General features: G+C 38.9%; 1 protein-coding gene across 6 annotated transcripts in view; it reads right to left on the bottom strand.

Moving 5' to 3' along the window:
• The window catches only part of SCMH1 (Scm polycomb group protein homolog 1), a 199,266-nt gene that overhangs the window by 42,817 nt on the left and 134,858 nt on the right, over positions 1–21,591 (bottom strand). For 5 of the 6 annotated variants that reach the window (XM_082616150.1, XM_082616149.1, XM_082616151.1 and 2 more), the window contains 2 exons: positions 7,792–8,024; positions 3,849–3,975 (listed from right to left, as the gene is read on the bottom strand). The exons of the other annotated variant lie outside the window; for it this stretch is intronic. In XM_082616150.1, the coding sequence (XP_082472276.1) occupies positions 3,849–3,975; positions 7,792–8,024 (360 nt within the window). The remainder of the gene's footprint in view (positions 1–3,848; positions 3,976–7,791; positions 8,025–21,591) is intronic. 6 annotated transcript variants of the gene reach the window in all.

The raw sequence follows: 21,591 nt of genomic DNA on the forward strand, positions 1-21,591 counted from the left end.
AGAGAAAACTTATGTCCACACTAAAACCTGCACATGAATGTTTATAGCAGCATAATTCACAGTTGCCAAAACTTGGAAAAAACCAAGATGTCCTTCAGTAGGTGAACGGATAAATAAACTATTGGTATAGCCAGACAATGGTATGCTATTTAGCACTAAAAAAAAAAAAAAAAAAAAAAAAAAAAAAGAACTATCAAGCCATGAAAAGGCACAGAGGAAATTTAAATGTATATTACTAAGTGAAAAGGCCAATCTGAAAAGACTACATACTGAACGATTTCAACTTTATGACATTCTGGAAAAGGCAAAATTATAAAGACAGTAAAAAGGTCAGCGGTTGCCAGAGATTAGTGGGGAGGAAAGAATGAATAGGCAGAGCACAAAGGATTTTTAGGGCAGTTAAATTATTTTGTAGGATCCTATCATGGTGGATACATGTCATTATATATTTGTCAAAATCCACAGAAAGTATAACACCAAGAGAGAACTCTAAGGTAAACTACGGACCTTGGGTGATAATGATGTGTCAGTGCAGGTTCATCAATTGAAACAAACATACTGCTCTGGTGGGGGATGTTGGTAATGGAGAAGGCCATGCATGTGTGGGAGCAGGGGGTATACGGGAAAGCTCTGTACCTCCTGTACTTAAAAAAAACAGTCTAGTAAAAAGTTCAGAAAACAAAAAAGAGTTCTTCATAGCAGATGCAAACATCCAAGAGTGGGTAAGCACAGTATAAGCCTTTCCTAAATGTATGTGACCAAATTCCTAAATGTATGTAAAATCCCTTTATGCAGAGCATTTTGCAGGACTGGTTTTCTACCAAATACCCTTTGGAAAATGCCACTAGAGTAATAAATAATGACACTTTTACAAGCAAAATGCCAGGAACAAGAAACTCAATACAAAGTTTAGAGGACAGAGTTGAGGAAAGCTTGAAGAAAGTTGAGCAAAAAGACAAAGAGAATAGGAATAAGAATAAAGTGGGTCAAGAATATAGAGGATGACTTCAGGAGGTTCAATATCTGAATAACATGTATGCCAGGAACAGTGAATAGAGAAAAAGTGGGAGAAAATTATTAATGAATTTAAGAAAGTTTCAAGAAATCAAATAATGGAATAGGCACACTATGTGTCCACATGGTAGGTAAAAATACATCCTAGGTGAAATTTCAGAATAATGGGGATGAAGAGAAGCTTCAAAGGGAATAAACAGGTTTCACACAAAACTAAAGATATAAATTTAAGAAAGATTACATGGGAAAATGAAGATGTGGGAAGGAGCAAACTGGGGATAACACAACAGAGAGGTGAAGAGGTTGTCAAGGAACTCAAAAGGCTCCAGGAGAGATTTCTTTTAGAGTTTGAAATGGATAGAATATAAAACGTGCTTGAACATAAAGAAAGATGTATACGGCAGTAAGAGAGTTTAAGGTTGAGTTAATAAGTATATAGCAAAATAAACACATAACAAAGAAATCAAGATTTACTCTAAAACAAAATTTTGTACAATAAAGGAAAAGTAATCATAGTACTCTACGGTTCAATTGAGAATAGCCTATAACAAGTTACAATACAAATTAATGAATTTCAATCTAATCACAATTATAATATCATAGTATTAAGATAGGGAAGCATGTGTGGGTGGGTAACGGGTAAGGAGATGAAGAGTTAAATCCTGGGTTGACAAAAAAAAAAAGAAAAGGAAGAGTTAAAGTGTGTTGTCAGTTGAAAATGCTTCAAGCTAAAAAAAAAAAAGCAATATAAACATTCCACTTACATATATGGAGATAAATAAAAGAATCAGCTAAATTAAAAGTGATTGCCTTTGGTGAGAAGTAAATGACAGGGGCATAGAGGGGACTGTTTGTCTTGTTTTTGTAATAATTCTTGTAGGCCTATTGTTTCTTTAAACTATTAGCATGTATATAACTCAGATCAAAATAACTCTTAAAAAGTGTTGTGCCGTTAAAAAACCCCCGAAAGGTTGGTAATAAAGGATATAGTGTAGCACCCAGCTTTCAATCTATGATAGCTTTAAAAAAATTAATTAATTTTTGGCTGCATTGGGTCTTTGTGGCTGCACGTGGGCTTTCTCTAGTTGCGGTAAGCGGGGGCTACTCCTCAGTGCAGTGCATGGGCTTCTCATTGCAGTGGCTTTTCTTGTTGCGGAGCATGGGCTCTAGGCGCGCAGGCTCAGTAGTTGTGGCGCACGGGATTAGTTGCTCCCTGGCATGTGGGATCTTCCCGGACCAGGGCTCAAACCCACGTCCCCTGCCTTTGCAGGCAGATTCTTAACCGCTGCGACACCAGGGAAGTCCCTATAATAGCTTTTATTGTTAACATTTGAAGGGTCTATAAAGGTAACTTGGACTAATCGTATTAATGTATAGGTGTGGAAACTGAGGCTCAGAAAAGGAAGTGACATCAAGGTCACACAGAAAGAGCAAAGGTCCAATTGGGATGGTGAAACAGTGATCAGTCAAGACTGCGATAGCCTGGCCAAGAACAGGAAACAGGGATACAAAGTCAAGTTGCCACTTTTCCTAGGCTATGAGATTCAGACCAAGGGAGGGATTGCCAGCTTCGAGACTGCCAGAAGTGATGGTCTACATCATTTAAACCGAATAGTGAGGCACAGTCATGAAGCTCCCACTGCTATGAATCTTCTAGGTTTTGTTAAAAAGGCATCCAGGCACCTAAGTGATATTTAGAAGGATATGAAGTAAACCAAGCAGGTATACAGGCATCTAGGGGGCATGTCATGAGGCTGGAAAATGTAATCAGTATCTTCACCAAGGTGTTCATCTATCTTTACTTCCTCATCCATGGAGCTTAGGGGCAAAGCTCCTAAGCTTTGTTCACTAATCTAAAGACACTTTTGGACTAAGCAAACCCAGTAACTAGCTGGGGCTAGATGCATAAGATACATTTGGAGAAATCACATGATAGTACCCTGACTAGAGCTGGACATAAATGCCACCTGCAGGCTCTGTTGTTTTCCAAAGGTTATTTGGGGAGGAAACTATGGCTGGCCTTCCCTTCAAGTGCTAACATTCTAGGATTTGGGTGGAGACAAATTCAACTCCTAAGAAAAAGACTACCCTAACTTCCATGGGGATCATTCCAATTGCTTAGACTTCCCTAAGAAGATGGAGTATCTGCAGAGTAACAAAAGTAAGGTTTCACATATGCATCTTAATTTAGACATAAAAAATGAGTATTGTTCTTTTTAGTTACCCCACAGGGAGGCTGTATATCTATGTTTATCTATTCTAAAGGGGTAGCTCTTTTAGAGTTACCTCCATATATAGTTTACGAAATGGGAACAGATATGTACAACCCAGGTGGTTACGCACCCACTTTAGTTACCAGGTTTTGCTTTGAATCAAACATGCACTGAAATACTTTCACAGCACCAAGATTTGCCAACATCAATGACGTTAAAAAAAAAACAGAGCAGTGTCATACATATATGAGCGGTGGCAGAATTATTATAGTGCTGGAAGGGTTCTGGAAGGGATCACTAAAGAGGGAGCACCCCAATCTGGATAGGAGGGGTATAATTACAAACTGGGCCAGGGAGCTCCTGGTGCTGGCCCCATGTCCACCCCACCCCCATGCCCCAGATCCCCAATGCTGAGTTCACAGAACATCTACCCAAGGTTCTTTGATTGTTTTGACAGGATGGAGGTTTCTCTGAAGTTATTTCAAAGTTAAAAAAAAATTTTTTTAAGATTCTGTTTAGATTTATAAATGGATAGGGGGCTAATTATTGGTGCAGTAAAAGAGAAAGTATAGACACTGGGGCCTGGGGCTTGTTGCAGCTAATACTGTGATCTGCTCTTACCTGTGGGGGCCTGCATGGCTGAGCTGGGGATGGTGGCAGCATCTTGGGGTACAGTGCTGGTATCCGGTTCAGGGGTGCTGGTTGTTGGTGAGGTGGGTGGTGGGTTCAGCAAAGTCCGAGGTTTCCTCTGTCAAAATGGATGGGGAAAAGTTTCTACCCATGATAGGTAACTTGTCTTTTCATTCCTCTATTCTTAGTACTTAATTCACACATGAAACTGAAATACATTTGTGGATGGGACTGTTTTAATCTTTTTTTTTTTTTTTTACAGTTGATATATAGTTGATTTACAATGTTGTGTTAGTTTCTGGTGTACAGCAAAGTGATTCAGTTACATATTTATATATATGTATTCTTTTTCAGTTTCTTTTCCATTACAGGTTATTACAAGATATTGAATATAGTTCCCTGTGCTATACAGTAGGACCTTGTTGTTTACCTATCTTTTATATAGTAGTGTGTATCTGGTAATTTCAAGCTCCTAATTTACCTCTCCCTGCACTTCCCCCTTTGGTAACCATAAGTTTGTTTTCTCTGTCTGTGTGTGTGTTTCCTAAAAGTGTTACAAGTAAGTTCATTTTTTTTTCAGATTCCACATATAAGTGATACCATATGATATATATTTTTTCCACACAGCATCTTGCCCAAAGCTGCAAATACATCAGATGTTTAATAAATACGTGTAAGATTCTGGGCTTCTGTATAGCCACGGCAATTCACTATCTTTTCTACTGTATTCAATATTATCATCTGAAGTCCAGGTTCTTTATTAGTTAGACAGAAAAAAGCAAAAAAAAAAAAAGGAAAAACAACGCTGTGGCTTAAGTCTACTTTGACATTAGTTTGTTTCCCTCTGTTGAAAAATGGAAACGTCCCTTCTCCTAACTCCACAAACTACTTTCCCCTGCTTACCTCTTCAGCTTATTACCTGTCATTTCTTACCTTAAACCTTATACTCTAGTAATCTCTAACTATAGTAGTTCTCTCAAAACCTGCAGTTTTACCTGTTCCTTGCCTTTACAATAATAAACCATCCGTTTTGCCTGGAATACCCTTTCTTTCTTTTTTTTTTAACCTTATAAATATCTGTTTATCCAGGAAGCTTTTCTGGATAAGCTTTACTGTCTCTTTTGTGCTATTTCTGTACTTTGTATTGTTGCATTTATCACAGTGTATTGTCAATATATATTTACATACAGGTGTCCCCTATTAGCCTGGCGCTCCTTGAGGGTCTGATTCTGTTTACCATTCCTACATGGTACTTGGCATATGATAAGTGTCAATAAATGTCTTTCAATGAAGCATACAGTATAGAATACCAATAATGGGGGAAGTAATAAAAATGATTTGAGAAGAATCTAGTATTTCCTCTATGCTGGTCCAGGCAGTCTCTGGGGGAGAGAGATCTCAGAAGGCTTTTTCCAAGAAACAGTTTTCTAAAAGCCTTTCTGAATGCAAGGAAAACATAACCATTTCGGAGATCCAGAAATCCCTTTTTACTGAATGTCACATGCAGGGTCCACTCTGGGAGCTGTATAAACCTGACTGACTTCTAGGATGGCTCTGCTTGTGAAAGCAGTCATGCAAACTCTTACAGAACATTCAAAGCACACACAGGATATGGATGTTTCCTCTCATTTTTTGATATTGCCACAAGTAAAAATCCAAATAAGCAATGAGTCAGGGAAGAAAGGAAATACCAGTTCAACTTCACTGAGTTGGTGGTAGGACTTCATGGGGTCCCTGAAGAAACAAACCTGGTGAGTTAGGTTCCCAAATATTGTAGAAAAAAGCAGAAAGATGTAAAGCTTTATTACTATTTGGATAGGTGCATTTACATGTATTATGTCTATTCATATATTAACGCAACTCCATTTTACTGGTGAGAAAACTGGGGCTCATAGCCTTACTCAAAGCTTTCCCAAAGTCACACAGGTGGTAACAATTGGAGATGAGATATAAATCTAAGTGTGTCTGGCTTCAAAGCCTATGCTCTTGTCACAAGACCACTTTGCTTCAAAAATGAACATGAGGGTTATATCATGGGTTAAGTAAAGGCATATACACTTACAGGAATAGGCAAAAGGACAGGAAAGGGAATTAGGGAGTCAAATGCCATGCCATAAAGTACAGTATTAGATGAGAATTACTGCTATCAGGAGGATTGGAAAGAAAGAGGACTTTGGCTACTATGTTTAGGGCTTCCTGAGAAAGCAGAGCTGAGGCAATCAGAGAATCATAGTTCTTAGGTTCTGAAGGATCTTAAAGGTTACTTAATCCAACTATCCATCTAACACTTCTACTTTCCACTCCTTGAAAACATCCCTCCCAGTAGTCATCTGGTACCTGATGAAATACCTCTAGTGATGAGAGATCACTACTTGCATTTTGAAATAGATTTAACTGTTCCTTTTATGTTGAGACAAAGCCTGTCTGCTTGAGTTTCTGCTCATTGGTTCTGGTTCTGTCTTTGGAACCTCAGAGACAAGTTTTCTCCGTTTTTAATCTGTCAAGGTGCCTTCACATCGTCAAAAGCATGACTTCCCTGGCCTTGGAATCTTTAGAGCCTTCAGCCTCTCCTCCACAACATGAGAATGAGAAGACCATAATGGACACAAAAATGAACCCCTGGGTTTGGGGTTAGTGGTAATAGATCAGGAGCATTATGTGTTACATAGGATTAAGATGTGACATCAAGAATTCAAAACCAATAAATAAGAGATAATCTCAATTGGAACATCATCACTAAAATCCATCCATCCATGCATCCATGCATGCATACATCCATCCACCTTGCATATACTGAACATTTCCCAAGAGACTGGGATATAGGGCATTGCAGAAGAAAAAGAGAAAAAAAGGCTAGATTCCTGACCTTGAAGAGCTTATATTCGAGAAGGACTGAGGTCAGCTGGAGCTAATAAATAAAACAAACCCAACCAACCAACCAAACCTAGGGAGGAACTTATGAAATTGGAATGGAATGCCTAGGGAGAACTGGGTATCATTTCTACATTGGAACTCAGGTAGTCTAGTTTGGGAGGGAGTTGCAGAGAAATTCCCTGATAGTTAAGAAGTGAGTGGAGAAAGAAGGTGATGCCAAAGGAAGCCCTAGAGAAGCAGCTGAGTAAGTTTCATATCAATGGTTTCCCTAGGGAAGATATGCACGGAGAACTGGTCATGACTAAAAGGTGATACTTTCAGTAACAGTGCTCAGTGAAGCTCGACCCAGCAGTCTTTTCCTACACCAGAGGTAAGTGTTAACCTCCCTCAGTAAACGTGAGAGAGTGAATATGTGGTAGGGCAGCAGTGACCTTAGAACTAGAAGATCTGGAGACCCATCTCTGTAGCCTCTGCCATTTATTAGCTATGTGACCATAGGGAAGTCATTTCACATCTTTAAGTCTCAATTTACTTGACTATTTAATAATATTAACACTACTCATCTCCAAGGGTTTTGTGAAGATCATGTGATATATAGTGGTGTCAGGTACAGAGCCTGATACTTAGTAAATATTCAATAATTTTCTCTCTTTCTTCTTCTTCTTTTTTTTTTTTTAAAGAAGGTACAGGGACAGAAAAATAAATACATTTACAGAGTCAGTTTTCTCTTTCTGTTCACATACCCGGGCATCCACTCTGGGTAGGTTAAAAACAATTAGGAGCAGGGCCTTCCATCTATGAAGGATATTAGACCAGAATTCCCATGAATGTAACTTTCAAAGTAAAAATTTGTTTCTTATCCATAATATCTTATCTCTAACATTACCAACTCCCAGGTAAATAGCTAAAGTAGGGATGACAATATAGGAGATTCTTCTTAAAAGCATACACAAGGTGGAGAATAGGGCCAGACACATCCCTTTCTAAGATGGATGGATATGGATGAGTTACCCCTTTATAACCATTTATCCCTTGCTGGCAAACCCACATTTTTACCTACCTTACTGCCAGGTTTGGGACCCCTCTTCTTTGGGAATTTCAAAGGTTCAGCTGACTTGGATGGGGTAGAGATGGGATGGGGAATTAGGGGCTTGGGTGTCCGGCCCCGCTTCTTTCCTGGTTTACGCCCCCTCTGCCCTGGTTGATGCTCCAAGGCAGTTTTGGTGTTGCTGTGGATGCTGGGCTTCTCAGTGTTCGCCTCAGATGCAGGATAGGGATTCTTTGGAATCACAACTGCAAGAAAAAGACTCATTCTAACACCCCCTCTTCCCACTTGCATTCCCATCCCAGCCAGAGGGAAAAAAAAAGACTTGCTACTTCTGCTTGGATAGTTTTATCCCAGGAAGCTAGTTTCTTGGCATCTGACCTAAATGTTAGAAAATCTCAGAGGAGAATTGAATTTTGATCGGCCAAAATTGGAAGTTTTAATTATTTCTGGCAGATGCAGAAAAAATTAAACTGTTCTCCCCAAGGAATCTAGTTAAGCATATAAACACAGGCTCAGAGATGGAATGGATCTTACCTACAATCTTCTCCTGCTAAGAATGAAGATCTGAGGCACAAAAGAGGAAATGATGCCTTCCCTAGGTTACACAATGAGTTGGGATAAGGACTTAGGTTTTGAAACTGGGCCCTGACAACCAAATCAGGGATTTTCTATATCAATCTACTTAAAGTTTTAGTGTGATTATTGCAGTGAGGAGTAGTGAAACACATGGAAATATATACATCTGATAGCATATGTCCTTACCTTAAAAATCTTTGCTCCATATTACCTTTAAGGTAAAGTCCAAATTACTTATTCTGATATCCAAAGACTTTTGTGACTCTGCCCCTACCTTGCTCTCCAGTTATGTCTGATGTCATTTCCTATCACCCACCCCCATGTTCTAGCTCCTCTGTTTTCTGAACACCAATTCGTTCATATGTGTTGAGTTCTCTATTCTTCCTGGTCAGACATACATCAGTAGCCAGTTTTCAACACTCAGCTCCAGGGCCACCTCCTTACTGAGGCCTTGTCTGACTATGTCCCAACTCCATCAGTACTCCACTTACTCCAAAACATTCTGTAGACACCTATGTTAGAGTACTTTCAGTTTTACTCCAATCATTCTTCTTCTCCTTAATTGAGAATTTTTCATGGTAAGGGGTACCTAATTCATTCCACAAAGTTATTAAGCACTTACTACAGGCTATGCAGTAATCTAAGCACTGGGGTAGAACAGTGAACATAACAGACATAGTTTCCACTCTCATGGAGCTTACCTCCTAGTTGGGGGAGACAGAAAATAGGCAAATAACTATACAGTATAATGTTAGGTAAGTGCTATGATTAAAACTAAAGCAAGGTAAGGAGACAGAGGGGTGAGGAAAGTCCTCTTTGAGGAGATGACATTTGCACAGAGCTCCCAAATGAAATAAAGGCAAAGCCTTATGAAGATCTGAGGAAGACCCAAGTAGAGGGTATATAACAAGTGCAAAGACTGTGAGATAGAAACATGTTAATGTGTTTGAGAAATGGAAAGGAGGTCAGTATAGCTGGAATTGAGTGAGTGAAGGGGAGAGTAGTGGGAGATAAGGTTAGAAAGGGAGTAGTAATAAGATTGTGTGGGATTTTATAGACCATGAAAACGAATCCAAACTTATTTTAAGTCTAAAGGGAAGCCACTGGAGGGTTCTGAGCAGGGTGTGACTGGGTGTACTTCAAAGGAACACTCTGGCTGTTCTGGGAGGGGACAAGAATAGAACTAGGGAGACAAGTTAATAAACTAATTACAGTGGGTAGGTAGAAGACGGTATTTCTTGTGCTTCCAGGTAGGATTTAATAGATCATGACAGTGTAACATTGCTGATGCAACAACTAGAAAAAGTCAGATAAATTATCTTTAAAGGACATTGCATTGTTGTAAAAATCATGAGGATTAGATGAACTGGAATTCCAGACCTGGGTCGAGAGGGTTCCTGAAGTAGCTGACACTGTTTTCTTTCCTGAGGACATCTGCCAAATTTGGGCATGAATTGACAGTCAGGCTTGGCCTGTGCAGAGGAGCTCCACTGGAGGAAAGAAAAATCAGAGAGGCTCTGTGACAGACTGGAACTTGAGGAGTTCCATCTGTGTGGCCAGTTTTTCCCAAGGGACATTTGCTGAGTTCTGAGTCTGCACATTGGAGCTGCAAAGCTAGGCTGAGAGCTTCTAAAAAGGCAGAGTGAAAACTGCTATAATCTTGTGATTTCACGAGACAAGGTTCCACTAGAAGGAGGAGGTCTACCTCTAGCACAGTTGATCTCCTCTTCAAGATAAATGCCATATTTTGAAACTGTAAGGACTGAAAGGTCAAAGAACCAAGCCCCAAACCTCTCAAGGGTAGGACAATCTCTTGCAGTTTTTCAGGACTATGAAGATGGAGACCCATTAGGTTCTCAGTCGAGAGCCCAAGAGGGCCGAGGTGCAAGGAACAGGGATATGAACCATAGGTACAATTCAGATCTGAACTAGCTCAATCCATGATTAGACTGAGGGGATCAGGCCCTTATCCTATTAGCCTAAAGGAAAGAGGAAAGGAAGAATTCTTTCAGATGGAAAATATCAGCTGGAGTCTCAACTGTTCTTTTATATAAAATATCCAGTGTGCGTGCGTGCGTGTGTGTGTGTGTATGTATATACACATGATATAAAAAGAGGCAGAACAATGTGACTGGTAATCAAGAAAAATACAGACAATAGAAGACTCATGTATGATCCAGATAATGAAACAGACTTTAAGATAACCATAATTAATATGGTTTTAAAAAGTAGAGGAAAAGATGAACAAAATATAAGAAAAGATAAGTAATACTCACAGAAAACTGGAACCTATATAAAAATTAAATGGACACACTAGAATAAAAGATACAATATTAAAAATTAAGAACTCATTGGGTAGATTTAAGGGCAGACAAGACCCAGCAGAAGAATTACTGAATTTGAAGAAAAATCAATAGAAAACATGCAAAATGAAGCAAAAATATGGAAAACACAGGTTAGAGCATTAGAGACATGTGGACACAGTCAGTAGATCCATAATATGAGTAACTATAATCCCAGCGAGAGAAGAAAGAGAGAATGAGGTAAAAGCAATATTTGAAGACTAATGAAAAAAGAGCTCAGCAATCCACAAGCAGCAAAAATATAAAAAAAACCCCCAAAACCCAAAATATACCAAAACACATCACTGTTAAATGGCTGAAAATAAAATACATAAAATACAAGTGAAATTAAAGACAAAGATAAATTTTTGAAAGCAGTTAAGAGAGAAAAGGATTACTCTTACAGAAGCAATTGACTTTTTAATAGAAACTATGAAAGTAAGAAGTGATAGTTGTTTTTTTTTTTTTTGCGCTACGCAGGGCTCTCACTGTTGTGGCCTCTCCCTTTGCGGAGCAGTCTCTGGAAGCGCAGGCTCAGCAACCATGGCTCACGGGCCTAGCCGCTCCGTGGCATGTGGGATCTTCCCAGACCGGGGCACCAACCCGTGTCCCCTGCATCGGCAGGCGGACTCTCAACCACTGCGCCACCAGGGAAGCCCAGAAGCGATAGTTTTAAATGATAGTTTTCAAGGGCTAAAATATATAAATTGCCAACCTAAAGTTCTATGCTCAGTGAAAATATCCTTCAAAAATGAAGGTGAAATAGTATGGAAACAATCTAAGTGTCTATCAACAGATGAATAGATAAAGAAGATGTGGTGTGTATATATATATATATATATATATGTGGTATATATATATATATATATATATATATATATATATATATATATATGTTCTACATATATATACAACAGAATACTACTCAGCCATAAAAAAGTGAAATTTTTGCCATTTGCAGCAACATGGATAGACCTGGAGAGCATTATGCTAAGTGAAATAAGTCAGACAGAGAAAGAAAAATACTGTATATCACTTATATGTGGAATCTAAAAAATACAACCATCTAGTGAATAAAACAAAAAAGGAAGCAGACTTACAGATATAGAGAACAAATTAGTGATTACCAGTAAGGGAGGGGAGGGGCAATATAGGGGTAGGGGGAAGAAACAGGGTTACCATGCAATTATAAAAAATCATCTGTGTGAAACTTTTGAAAATTGTAAAGCACTACAGAATTTAAGGAATCTTTCATTCAATTAAAATTTTTTAATAAAATGAAGGTGAAATAACTGTTTCAGAAAAATCAAAGCTGAGAGAATTTGTCACTAACAGACCTAAACTATAGGAAATAAAAGTGAAGTTCTTCAGGATGAAGGAAAGTAATCACAGATGGAAAAAATAAAACTGCAGGAAGGAAGGAAGAGCATAAGAAAGGGTAAATATGTGGATACAAGAGAATATTGACAATTTAGAAAAAGAATTTAAAAAATGGCTTGTAGGGTTTATAATATATGTATAGTTGACCCTTGAAAAACATGGGTTTGAACTGTGTGCATCCACTTGTATGCGGATTTTTTTCAACAAACATGTACTACAGTACTGCATGATCCACAGTTGGTTAAATCCATGGATGTGGAACCACGGATAAGGAGGGCTGACTGTAAAGTTACATACAGATTTGACTGTACAAGGGGGTGGTGACCCTAATCTGTGCATCGTTTAAAGGTCAACTGTATTAGCAAATTATATGAAAGCAATAGCACAAAGGATGGAAGTGGGAGGATAAATGGAGCCAAAATTTGCTAAGAATTTTGCATTATTTGGGGAGTGGCTAGAATGCTTATTTAAGATAAACTTTAATAAGTCCAGGATGTATAATTCTAACTAGTTAAAAAATTATAACAAGAATGTATCATTAAAAGCTAAGGAGAGAGGAATGGAATAATAAAACACAATCGATTAATCCAAAAGAAGGCAAGAAAGGAGGAACAAAGAAATGAGGAAGAACTTAGGCAAAGAGAAAACAAAAAGCAAAATGCAAAATGGTAGACTTAACCCAAATAAATAATTACATTAAATACAAGTGGTTCGGGCTTCCCTGGTGGCGCAGTGGTTGAGAGTCTGCCTGCCGATGTGGGGGACGCGGGTTCGTGCCCCGGTCCGGGAGGATCCCACATGCCGTGGAGCGGCTGGGCTCGTGAGCCATGGCCGCTGAGCCTGCACGTCCGGAGCCCGTGCTCCGCAATGGGAGAGGCCACAACAGTGAGAGGCCTGCGTACCGCAAAAAGAAAAACCAAAAAAACCCAAACCAAACCAAACCAAACCAAACCAAACCAAAACAAAACAAAAAAAGTGGTTTGAATAAAACAATAAGAAAAAATTAACATACAGGACCAAAGATCCCCCCCACCGAACCCGATTATATCTGTTTATAAGATGGCATTGAAATAAGAAAACTTAAAATATGACGACACAGGAAGATAAAAAACAAACAGATGGAAGAATATCCACCCTGTGAACATTAACCAAAGAAAGTGCAAGTGGCTATATTAATATCAGACAAGACAGTCCTAATACAAGAAGTATGACTAGACTAAAAGGGACGTTTCCTCAAGAGAAAACAGTCAATTCATATCGCCAAAACGAAAAGGCAGTCTACTGAATGGGAGAAGATACTTGCAAATGATATATCCAATAAGGGGTTAACATCCAAAATATACAAATAACTCATACAACTCAACATCAAAAAACAACCCGGGCTTCCCTGGTGGCGCAGTGGTTGAGAATCTGCCTGCCAATGCAGGGGAAACGGGTTCGAGCCCTGGTCTGGGAAGATCCCACATGCCGCGGAGCAACTAGGCCTGTGAGCCACAATTACTGAGCCTGCGCATCTGGAGCCTGTGCTCCACAACAAGAGAGGCCGCGATAGTGAGAGGCCCGTGCACCGTGATGAAGAGTGGCCCTCACTTGCTGCAAGTAGAGAAAGCCCTCGCACAGAAACGAAGACCCAACACAGCCATAAATAAATAAATAAATAAAATTACCAAAAAACAAAAAACAACCCAATTAACAAATGGGTAGAGGACCTGAATAGATATTTTTCCAAAGAAATATCACATGGAAAGATACTCAACATCAGGGCAATGCAAATCAAAACCACAATGAGATACCACCCACATCTGTCAGAATGGCCATTACCCATAAGAGAACAAATAACAGGTGTTGGCAAGGATGTGGAGAAAAGAGAACCCTCATTCACTGTTGGTGGGAATGTAAATTGGTGCATCCACTATGGGAAACAGCATGGAGGTTCTTCAAAAAATTAAAAATAGAACTGCCATATGATCCAGTAATTTCACTTCTGGGTATTTACTCAAAGAAAACAAAAACACTAATTCTAAAGGCATATGCGCACCAATGTTCACTGTATTATTATTTACAGTAGACACGATATGGATGCAACCTAAGTGTCCTCTGACAGATGAATGGCTAAAGAAAATGTGGTATATACATGCAATGGAATATTTACTCAGCCATAAAAAAAAAAAAAAGAAATCTTGCCATTTGTGACAACGTGGATGAATCTAGAAGGTATTATGCTAAGTGAAATAAATCAGACAGAGAAAGACAAATACTGTATGATCTCACTTATATATGGAATCTAAACAAAACAAACAAAAGAAAACAAAAACACACTCATAGATGCAGACAGCAAACTAGTGACTGAGAGATGGGAGGGCAGCGGAGGGTGTGGCAAAACAGGTGAAGGGGCTTAAGAGGCACAAAACCTCAGTTATAAAATAAGCCACGGGGATGTCACGCACGCATAAGAAATATGGTCAGTAATGCTGTAATAACTTTGTATGGGGAAAGATGGTGGCTAGACTTATCATGGTGATCGTTTCCTAATGTATGTAAATGTTAAATCACCATGCAGTTCACCTGAAATTAACATAATATACATCAACTATATTTCAATTAAAAAAAACTCCAGTTAAAGTGGAAATGAAATAAATTAAAATTACTTATAAATGATAATTATAGCAAAAAAAGTCAATTCAAAAGGAAGCTATAATAACCTTAAATTTTATGTACCTAATAATACAAAATATAAAAGCAAAAGTTTAAATAACTAAAAGCAGAAACAGAAAAATCCATAATTATGAGGTGGATATTTTAACACATTTCTCTCAGTAATTGGTAAGTCAAGAATGTGAAAAAAAATCAAGAAGGATAGAAAATATTTGATAACACAATTAACCAACTAATAACATAAATAACTAATTAACATAGATAACCAAATATCAAATTAACCAACCAATGTAACTGACACATATAGGACACATTTTTATCAATAAAATGTTATATGGTTAGTAGTTTTCCAACTACAGTCTGGGAATCTCTGGGGGTTCTTGAAATCCTTTTGAAGGTCTATGAGATGAAAATTATTTTCATGATGCTAAAACATTATTTGCAGTTTTCATTCTCATTCTCTCAGTAGAGCTTTCCGGATGCTACAAGTGTGATATCATCACTCTGACAGCTAATGGAATGCATGCCTGTATATTCTTATGTCTTAAAAAATTCTAAGTTTTTATTTATAATATAGTGATATAGATAACCCACAAAATGAAAGCTCTTTTGGGTTAAGGATATAAAGGTTTCCTGATACCAAAAGGTTTGAGAACCACTGATCTATAATTATAATCACTTCCTTGCCCTTCTTTTTCCAACACATTTGCCTAGAAAAAACTCCAATCCAACTCTCTACCTATTCCACACTTAAGACTGAGTATATGAACATGCCAAATGTTTAACCTGATTACTATAAACCCCAAGACTGCCCCATATACCTCCAGTAACAAACACGGGATCTGAGCTGAGCAGTGAGGAAAGTGATTTACTTTGGAATTCCTACCGTCACATGGTAAGATGCTGAGATCTTAGTTGGTACCCAGCACATGTTTGTAGAATAAGAAAGTCAACAGATGTAAGAGAAGAACTGAACAGGGCTTTAATTGGCTTTCTAAGTGTCAGAAAACAGTTTTTCTTCTTTTTTCCCTTAAGGCTAGAAATAAAAGTCCATGACGCCAACTGGCAAAGGGGTTGCTCTCTCTGGCCTGAAAGATACAGACAGAAGAAACGAACCAATTATATTTAACAGTTCTGAAAAATCAGGGCATGCTGTTCATGTACGAGTAGCCAGAAGCGAGATTAAGCTTCATACTAATTTAAAAGCTTCTTAATAATGGATTTCTTAAGCTATCCTGAGGGATTCCAGGATTTTGAAGTTTTCCCTATCAGGAAGCCCTGTCCTGCCACATTCTAACTTAATTATCCTAGCTGGAAAAAAATTGAGTTGATGTCAGGGGACCAGGGATCTAATTCTAGTTCTGTCCCTTATGGTGTGACATTGAGTTTGTCATTTAAACACAATCTTTCTTATTTTTCCACATGCAAATAATTAATTTAATGTCTGTCCTACTTCAGAGAAAGATGAGAGATGGGAATATTCTCCAACACATTTTGATGCTACTAAGGTTGACAGAATTACTCTCTTAATCAACAATACTTAGACAAAATTCTTGTACACTTGTAATTTCATGTGGCCTTCATAATCTTGTGAAGGCAGACATTATCCTCTCCTTTGACAAGTAAGGAAAGCAAGCCTCAGAGAAGTTAAGAGTGGCAGAGCCAGGCATGACTCTAGTCTCAGGGGTCTTCTCTGCACACATTCTCTCATGTAGCCGAGGAGGAAGGAAGCAATCTCTCTTCCTTCTGGAGCCCAGGAAGTGGCAATTCAAATTATATTAATTAATTTGACCACATCAGTAAATTTCAGCTAAATTTTTCATTGAAAATTTAGAAAATGCTAAGTGTCAAGGCTTGCCAATTATCTAAGGTGAAAAAACCCAACATGGTTCTTGTCCTGGAGGAGCACAATCTTGAGATGGTTAGGAGTAGATCTTTATACAATTAATCACAATTCATTGGGTATGGACTGGGATAGGGAAGATGAACCTGGAACACACAGGTCAGAAAACAATGATGGGGTCATGTCAAAAGGACACATGAGACAACTTCAAGGGGCTTCCACTGGCTACATCTGAGGTAATTTGAGCATCAAAACAAATAATGACAATACGAAATTGTTACTGAATAAAATAAGAATCAAGAGTCCATAATTATGTAACTAAATGAATAAATTAAAAAAATAGAGAAGGAAAAACTCTTGCTTACAGTAGAATCCCAACTAACAAAAATGTAGAAGAAATGAGGGAATTATAAAATAGCCATTTGGGCAATAACTGATTCAAGCAACACTCATCAATGGATGCTAAAACTATTGGGTGAAAGTCTGAGGAGAAACAGAGTATTTATAGTTTCAGAGTATTTACCTATAAGACTATTAACTAATTACAAAGGAATGAAGTGAAGAAACTTGGTAGATACTATGTGAACCAAGTAATCAAAGTTACTATCTGCAGTTAGGATAAATGATATGTATCTCCAAATACAATGCTTTCAGAAGACTATCACTTGTAGAGCCTTCCTGTCAAAAATGTATAACCTGAATCTAATCATGAGGTAACATCAGACAAACCCAAATTGAGAACCAGTCTATAGAATAACTGGACAAATATTTATAAAGAAATATTAAGGTCATGAAAGACAAGGAAGAATGACAGAAAACAGTTCCAGATGAATGGAGACTAAAGAGACATGACAAGTACAACTCATGATCCAGAATTTTCTTTTCCTGAAAGGACATTATTGGGACAATTGGCAAAATATGAATAAGGTTTATTGATTAGCTACTGGTACTGTACTGACATTAATTTTCTGGTTTTAATAACTAGAAGGTCTGTAGATTAGCTCTTAATACTATATCAATATTAATTTTCTGATTTTAACACTAGCACTATGTCTAGAGAAAAGTATGCCCTTGTTTTCAGAAAACATACACTAAAGTCTTTAATAGTAAAGGGACATTATGTATACAAATCATTGCCAAATGGTTCAGAAAAAATATGTATTATGTATTGAGAGACTAATATTGCAAATGTGATAAAATGTTAATAACTGGAGAATCTTGGTGAAGGGTATATGGCAATTCTTTGTACCACTGTTGCAATTTTTCTGTAAAGCTGAAATCATGTCAAAATAAAAAATTCCAGAAAAGATTCAAAATGTATACACACATAGGGTTATAAGAACCTGAAGGAGGGAGTGGCTAACTGCCAGGGAAGGACAGGGAGCAAAGGAGACAGGCAAGAGAGACTTGTCAGGTGTGATTTCAAATTAAGTGACATTTGAAATTTGTGATTTCAAATTTTTTTTTTTTTTTGGCTGCGCCATGTGGCTTGTAAGGTCTCAGTTCCCCGACCAGGGACTGAACCTGGGCCATGGCAGTGAAAGCCTGGAATCCTAACACTAGGCCACCACACCAGCGAACTCCCTTAACTAATCTTTGAAGAATGAATGGTTCTTGCATTAGGAAAGGGCAAGGGTGGAGGGTGAGCAGGGTACTTCAGAGGAGACAGTATGTATAAAGGCATGGAACTAAAAAAGCATGGTTATATGAGGACTTGTGGGTACCTCCGTGTGCCTTAAGTCCATAGAAGTGAAACAGATGCTGGAGCCAGCTTGAGAAGAGTCCATGTGACATTTAAGGAACTTTCCAGCTCTAATACATAAAGACTCTGCCAAGAGACAAATGGTAGGTACCACGACTCTACATGTGGAAAAGGTAATGATGAGGTTCACTCTAAAGGCAGAAGCTCATCTAAGTTAGGGTAGTAGCACATAAAGATGTGTATAACTGATCTCTCCTCCTTGATAAACTTCTTCTGATACATGAGCATATGTGTATATCTAATCTTATTTCCTTGGACATTATGATGATCAATAATGTCACTAAAAGGCAGACAGAAACTGTTAAGACCAAGAATGGAGAAAGGAGGTAGTTTACAAATGGGTGTCCCTTGATGATAGTTCCTTCAAGCAAAATTACTCCAACATTTATTGAGCACCTACTATGAAAGTGGTGCCATACTATCTGCAATGGCAGTATGGACAATAATTATCATTAATAAATTTACTAGGGTGCATAAATAGTAGTATATACTGGCAGTAAAAACAATGAGCTTTGAAGTCTTTCCTATGAAGCATGTATTATCTTTACTTAACTGATGAGGCAACTTAAACTTGAGTAACTTGGCCAAGGTCACATAAGTAATGAGGCAGGTCTGAAACTTAAATCCAGAATGTCTAACTCTGAAGTCCTTGCTCTTTTCATCATATTAAGATTCCCTCTTACTAACTCAAGATCCATTCTTTCACTTACTTGTTCATTCATTCCTCCAACAAACATTCTAAATTGAGAATACATTATGTGGTAGGCTCTGTAGCATAATCCAGGAATATAAATAAATAAAAAGGTAATTTCAGGGCCTCCCTGGTGGCGCAGTGGTTGAGAGTCCGCCTGCCGATGCAGGGGATACGGGTTCGTGCCCCGGTCTGGGAGGATCCCATATGCCGCGGAGTGGCTGGGCCCGTGAGCCATGGCCGCTGGGCCTGCGCATCCGGAGCCTGTGCTCCGCAACGGGAGAGGCCACAACAGTGAGAGGCCCGCATACCGCAAAAAGAAAAAAAAAAATAAAATAAAATAAAAAGGTAATTTCAATTAATGATAAGTGCTATGAAGAAAGTAAAACAGCAGTGTGATAGAGAGTGACTGAGGGATGGTCAAGAAAGGCTCTTTGAGAGGTGACATTTGAACTGACTGGCATGACAAGAAGGCATTGGGCATGTGAGGATCTAGGGCAGAGTGCTCCAGGCAGAGGAGACAGCAGGTGTAAAGGTCCCAAGAAAATAATGAAATTGACTTGTTTAAGAAACAAAGAGACCAGAGAGACTGAAGCAGGGTGAAGAGAGGAAATAATGGCATAAGATGAAATCATAAAAATAGGTGGGGTCAGATCATGTAGGGCCTTCTGAATTGCAGAAAGAACATGATCTAATTTACTTTTGAAAATGATCACCCTGGACGCTCTGTGGAGAATGGACTACAGGAAGGCAAGAATGGAAGCAGAGACATCAGTTAGGATGCTGACTGTACAAGTCCATGCAAGAGATGATGGTGTCTGAGATTAATGGGATAGCCATGAGGGTACAAAGAGGTGAATAAATACAAGATACATTTTGTAAGCAGAGCTGACAGCACCACTAAACTAGATGGCAGAGGGAAGGGAAAGAGCAATTCAGGATGAATTTTAGGTTTTTGATCATTTACCAAGATGGGGAAGACTAGAGGAACAGGAGGTTTGGGAGGAGGTAGGTTGGGAATCAAGAATCTGCCTTGGGGGCTTCCCTGGTGGCGCAGTGGTTGAGAGTCCGCCTGCCGATGCAGGGGACACGGGTTCGTGCCCCGGTCCGGGAAGATCCCACATGCCGCGGAGCAGCTGGGCCCGCGAGCCATGGCTGTTGAGCCTGCGCGTCCGGAGCCTGTGCTCCGCAACAGGAGAGGCCACAGCAGTGAGAGGCCCACATACTGCAAAAAAAAAAAAAAAAGAATCTGCTTTGGCCATATTATGTGCTAAATGACTTGTAGATATCTGGAGATAAGTAGGTAGCCAAATAAACGAGTCTAGAGTTCGATAGAAAGGTCAAGGGTAGAGATATAATTTTGGTAGTAATTAGCATATAGACAGTATATAAAGACATGGGACTGACTGAAATCATTTGGGAGGAGACAGAGCATATAGAAGAGTATAGGAGAGGGCCTAGGACTGAGCCCTGGAACACTCCAACAACTAGGGGCTAAAAAGTGGGGGAACCCAAGCCAAAGGAGACTGAGAAGGCATACTTAGTGAGACAGGAGTTGAAAATATACAGAGTGTAACATCCCAGAAATGAAGAGAAGGTAGTGTTTCAAGAAGGAGAGACTGATCAACTGTGCTGGAAGTTATGGAGAGACTGGGCAAAGTGAGGGCAGAGCAGGCTTTGTCAACATGGAGGTCACCGTGTTCTTCATAAGGGCAGTTTCTCTGGAACAGTGGGGCCTGAAGAGCAATTGGAGAGCGCTGAGGAGTGAATGGAAGATGGAAATATAAATAGTGACTATAGGCAGGTTTTTTTTTTTTTTTTGAAGTTTTACTGTGTGGATGGCCCTCCAAAGATGTCCACACACTAACCTCTGGAGCCTGTAAATATGTTACTTACATGCCAAAAGGGATTTTACAGATGTAATTAAGGTTGAACTCTTAAAATAGGGAGATTATCATAGATTATTCAAGTGGGCTCGATCTAATCACGTGAATCTTCACAAACTGAGAACCTTCTCTAGCTGGAAGCCTGAGAGAAGCAGAAGCGGGAGAGCAGAGAGATTCAAAGTGTGAGGACTCAACCTACCCTTACTGACTTTGCAGATGAAAGAGGCCACAAGCCAGGGAATGTGAGCAGCCTCTAGAAGTTGAGTATCCCCTGGCGAACAGCCAGCAAGAAAATGGAGACCCAAGCCTACAATGGCATGGAACTGAATCCTCCACCAACCTAAGTGAGCCTGAAAGTGATTCTTCCTCAGAGCCTCCAGATAAAAGCTCAGGCTGGCTAACACCTTGATTTTGTCCCTGTAAAACTAGAGCAGAGAAACGAATGATCTCACTCAGACTTCTGACCTACAGAACTAATAAGTCTGTGTTGTTTTAAGCCACTAGGTTTGTTGTCACTTGCTACAGCAACAACAGGAAATTAATACACTGTGAAATTCCAGAGACATGGGGCATTAGCTGGAAGAGAGATGCAAAGTCAAGGGAGAATTTTATTTTATTTATTTATTTATTTATTATTTATTTATTTATGCAGTATGCGGGCCTCTCACTGTTGTGGC

This window comes from Mesoplodon mirus, assembly GCF_964341445.2.
Source record: "Mesoplodon mirus genome assembly, chromosome: 3".
NCBI lineage: Eukaryota > Metazoa > Chordata > Mammalia > Artiodactyla > Ziphiidae > Mesoplodon > Mesoplodon mirus.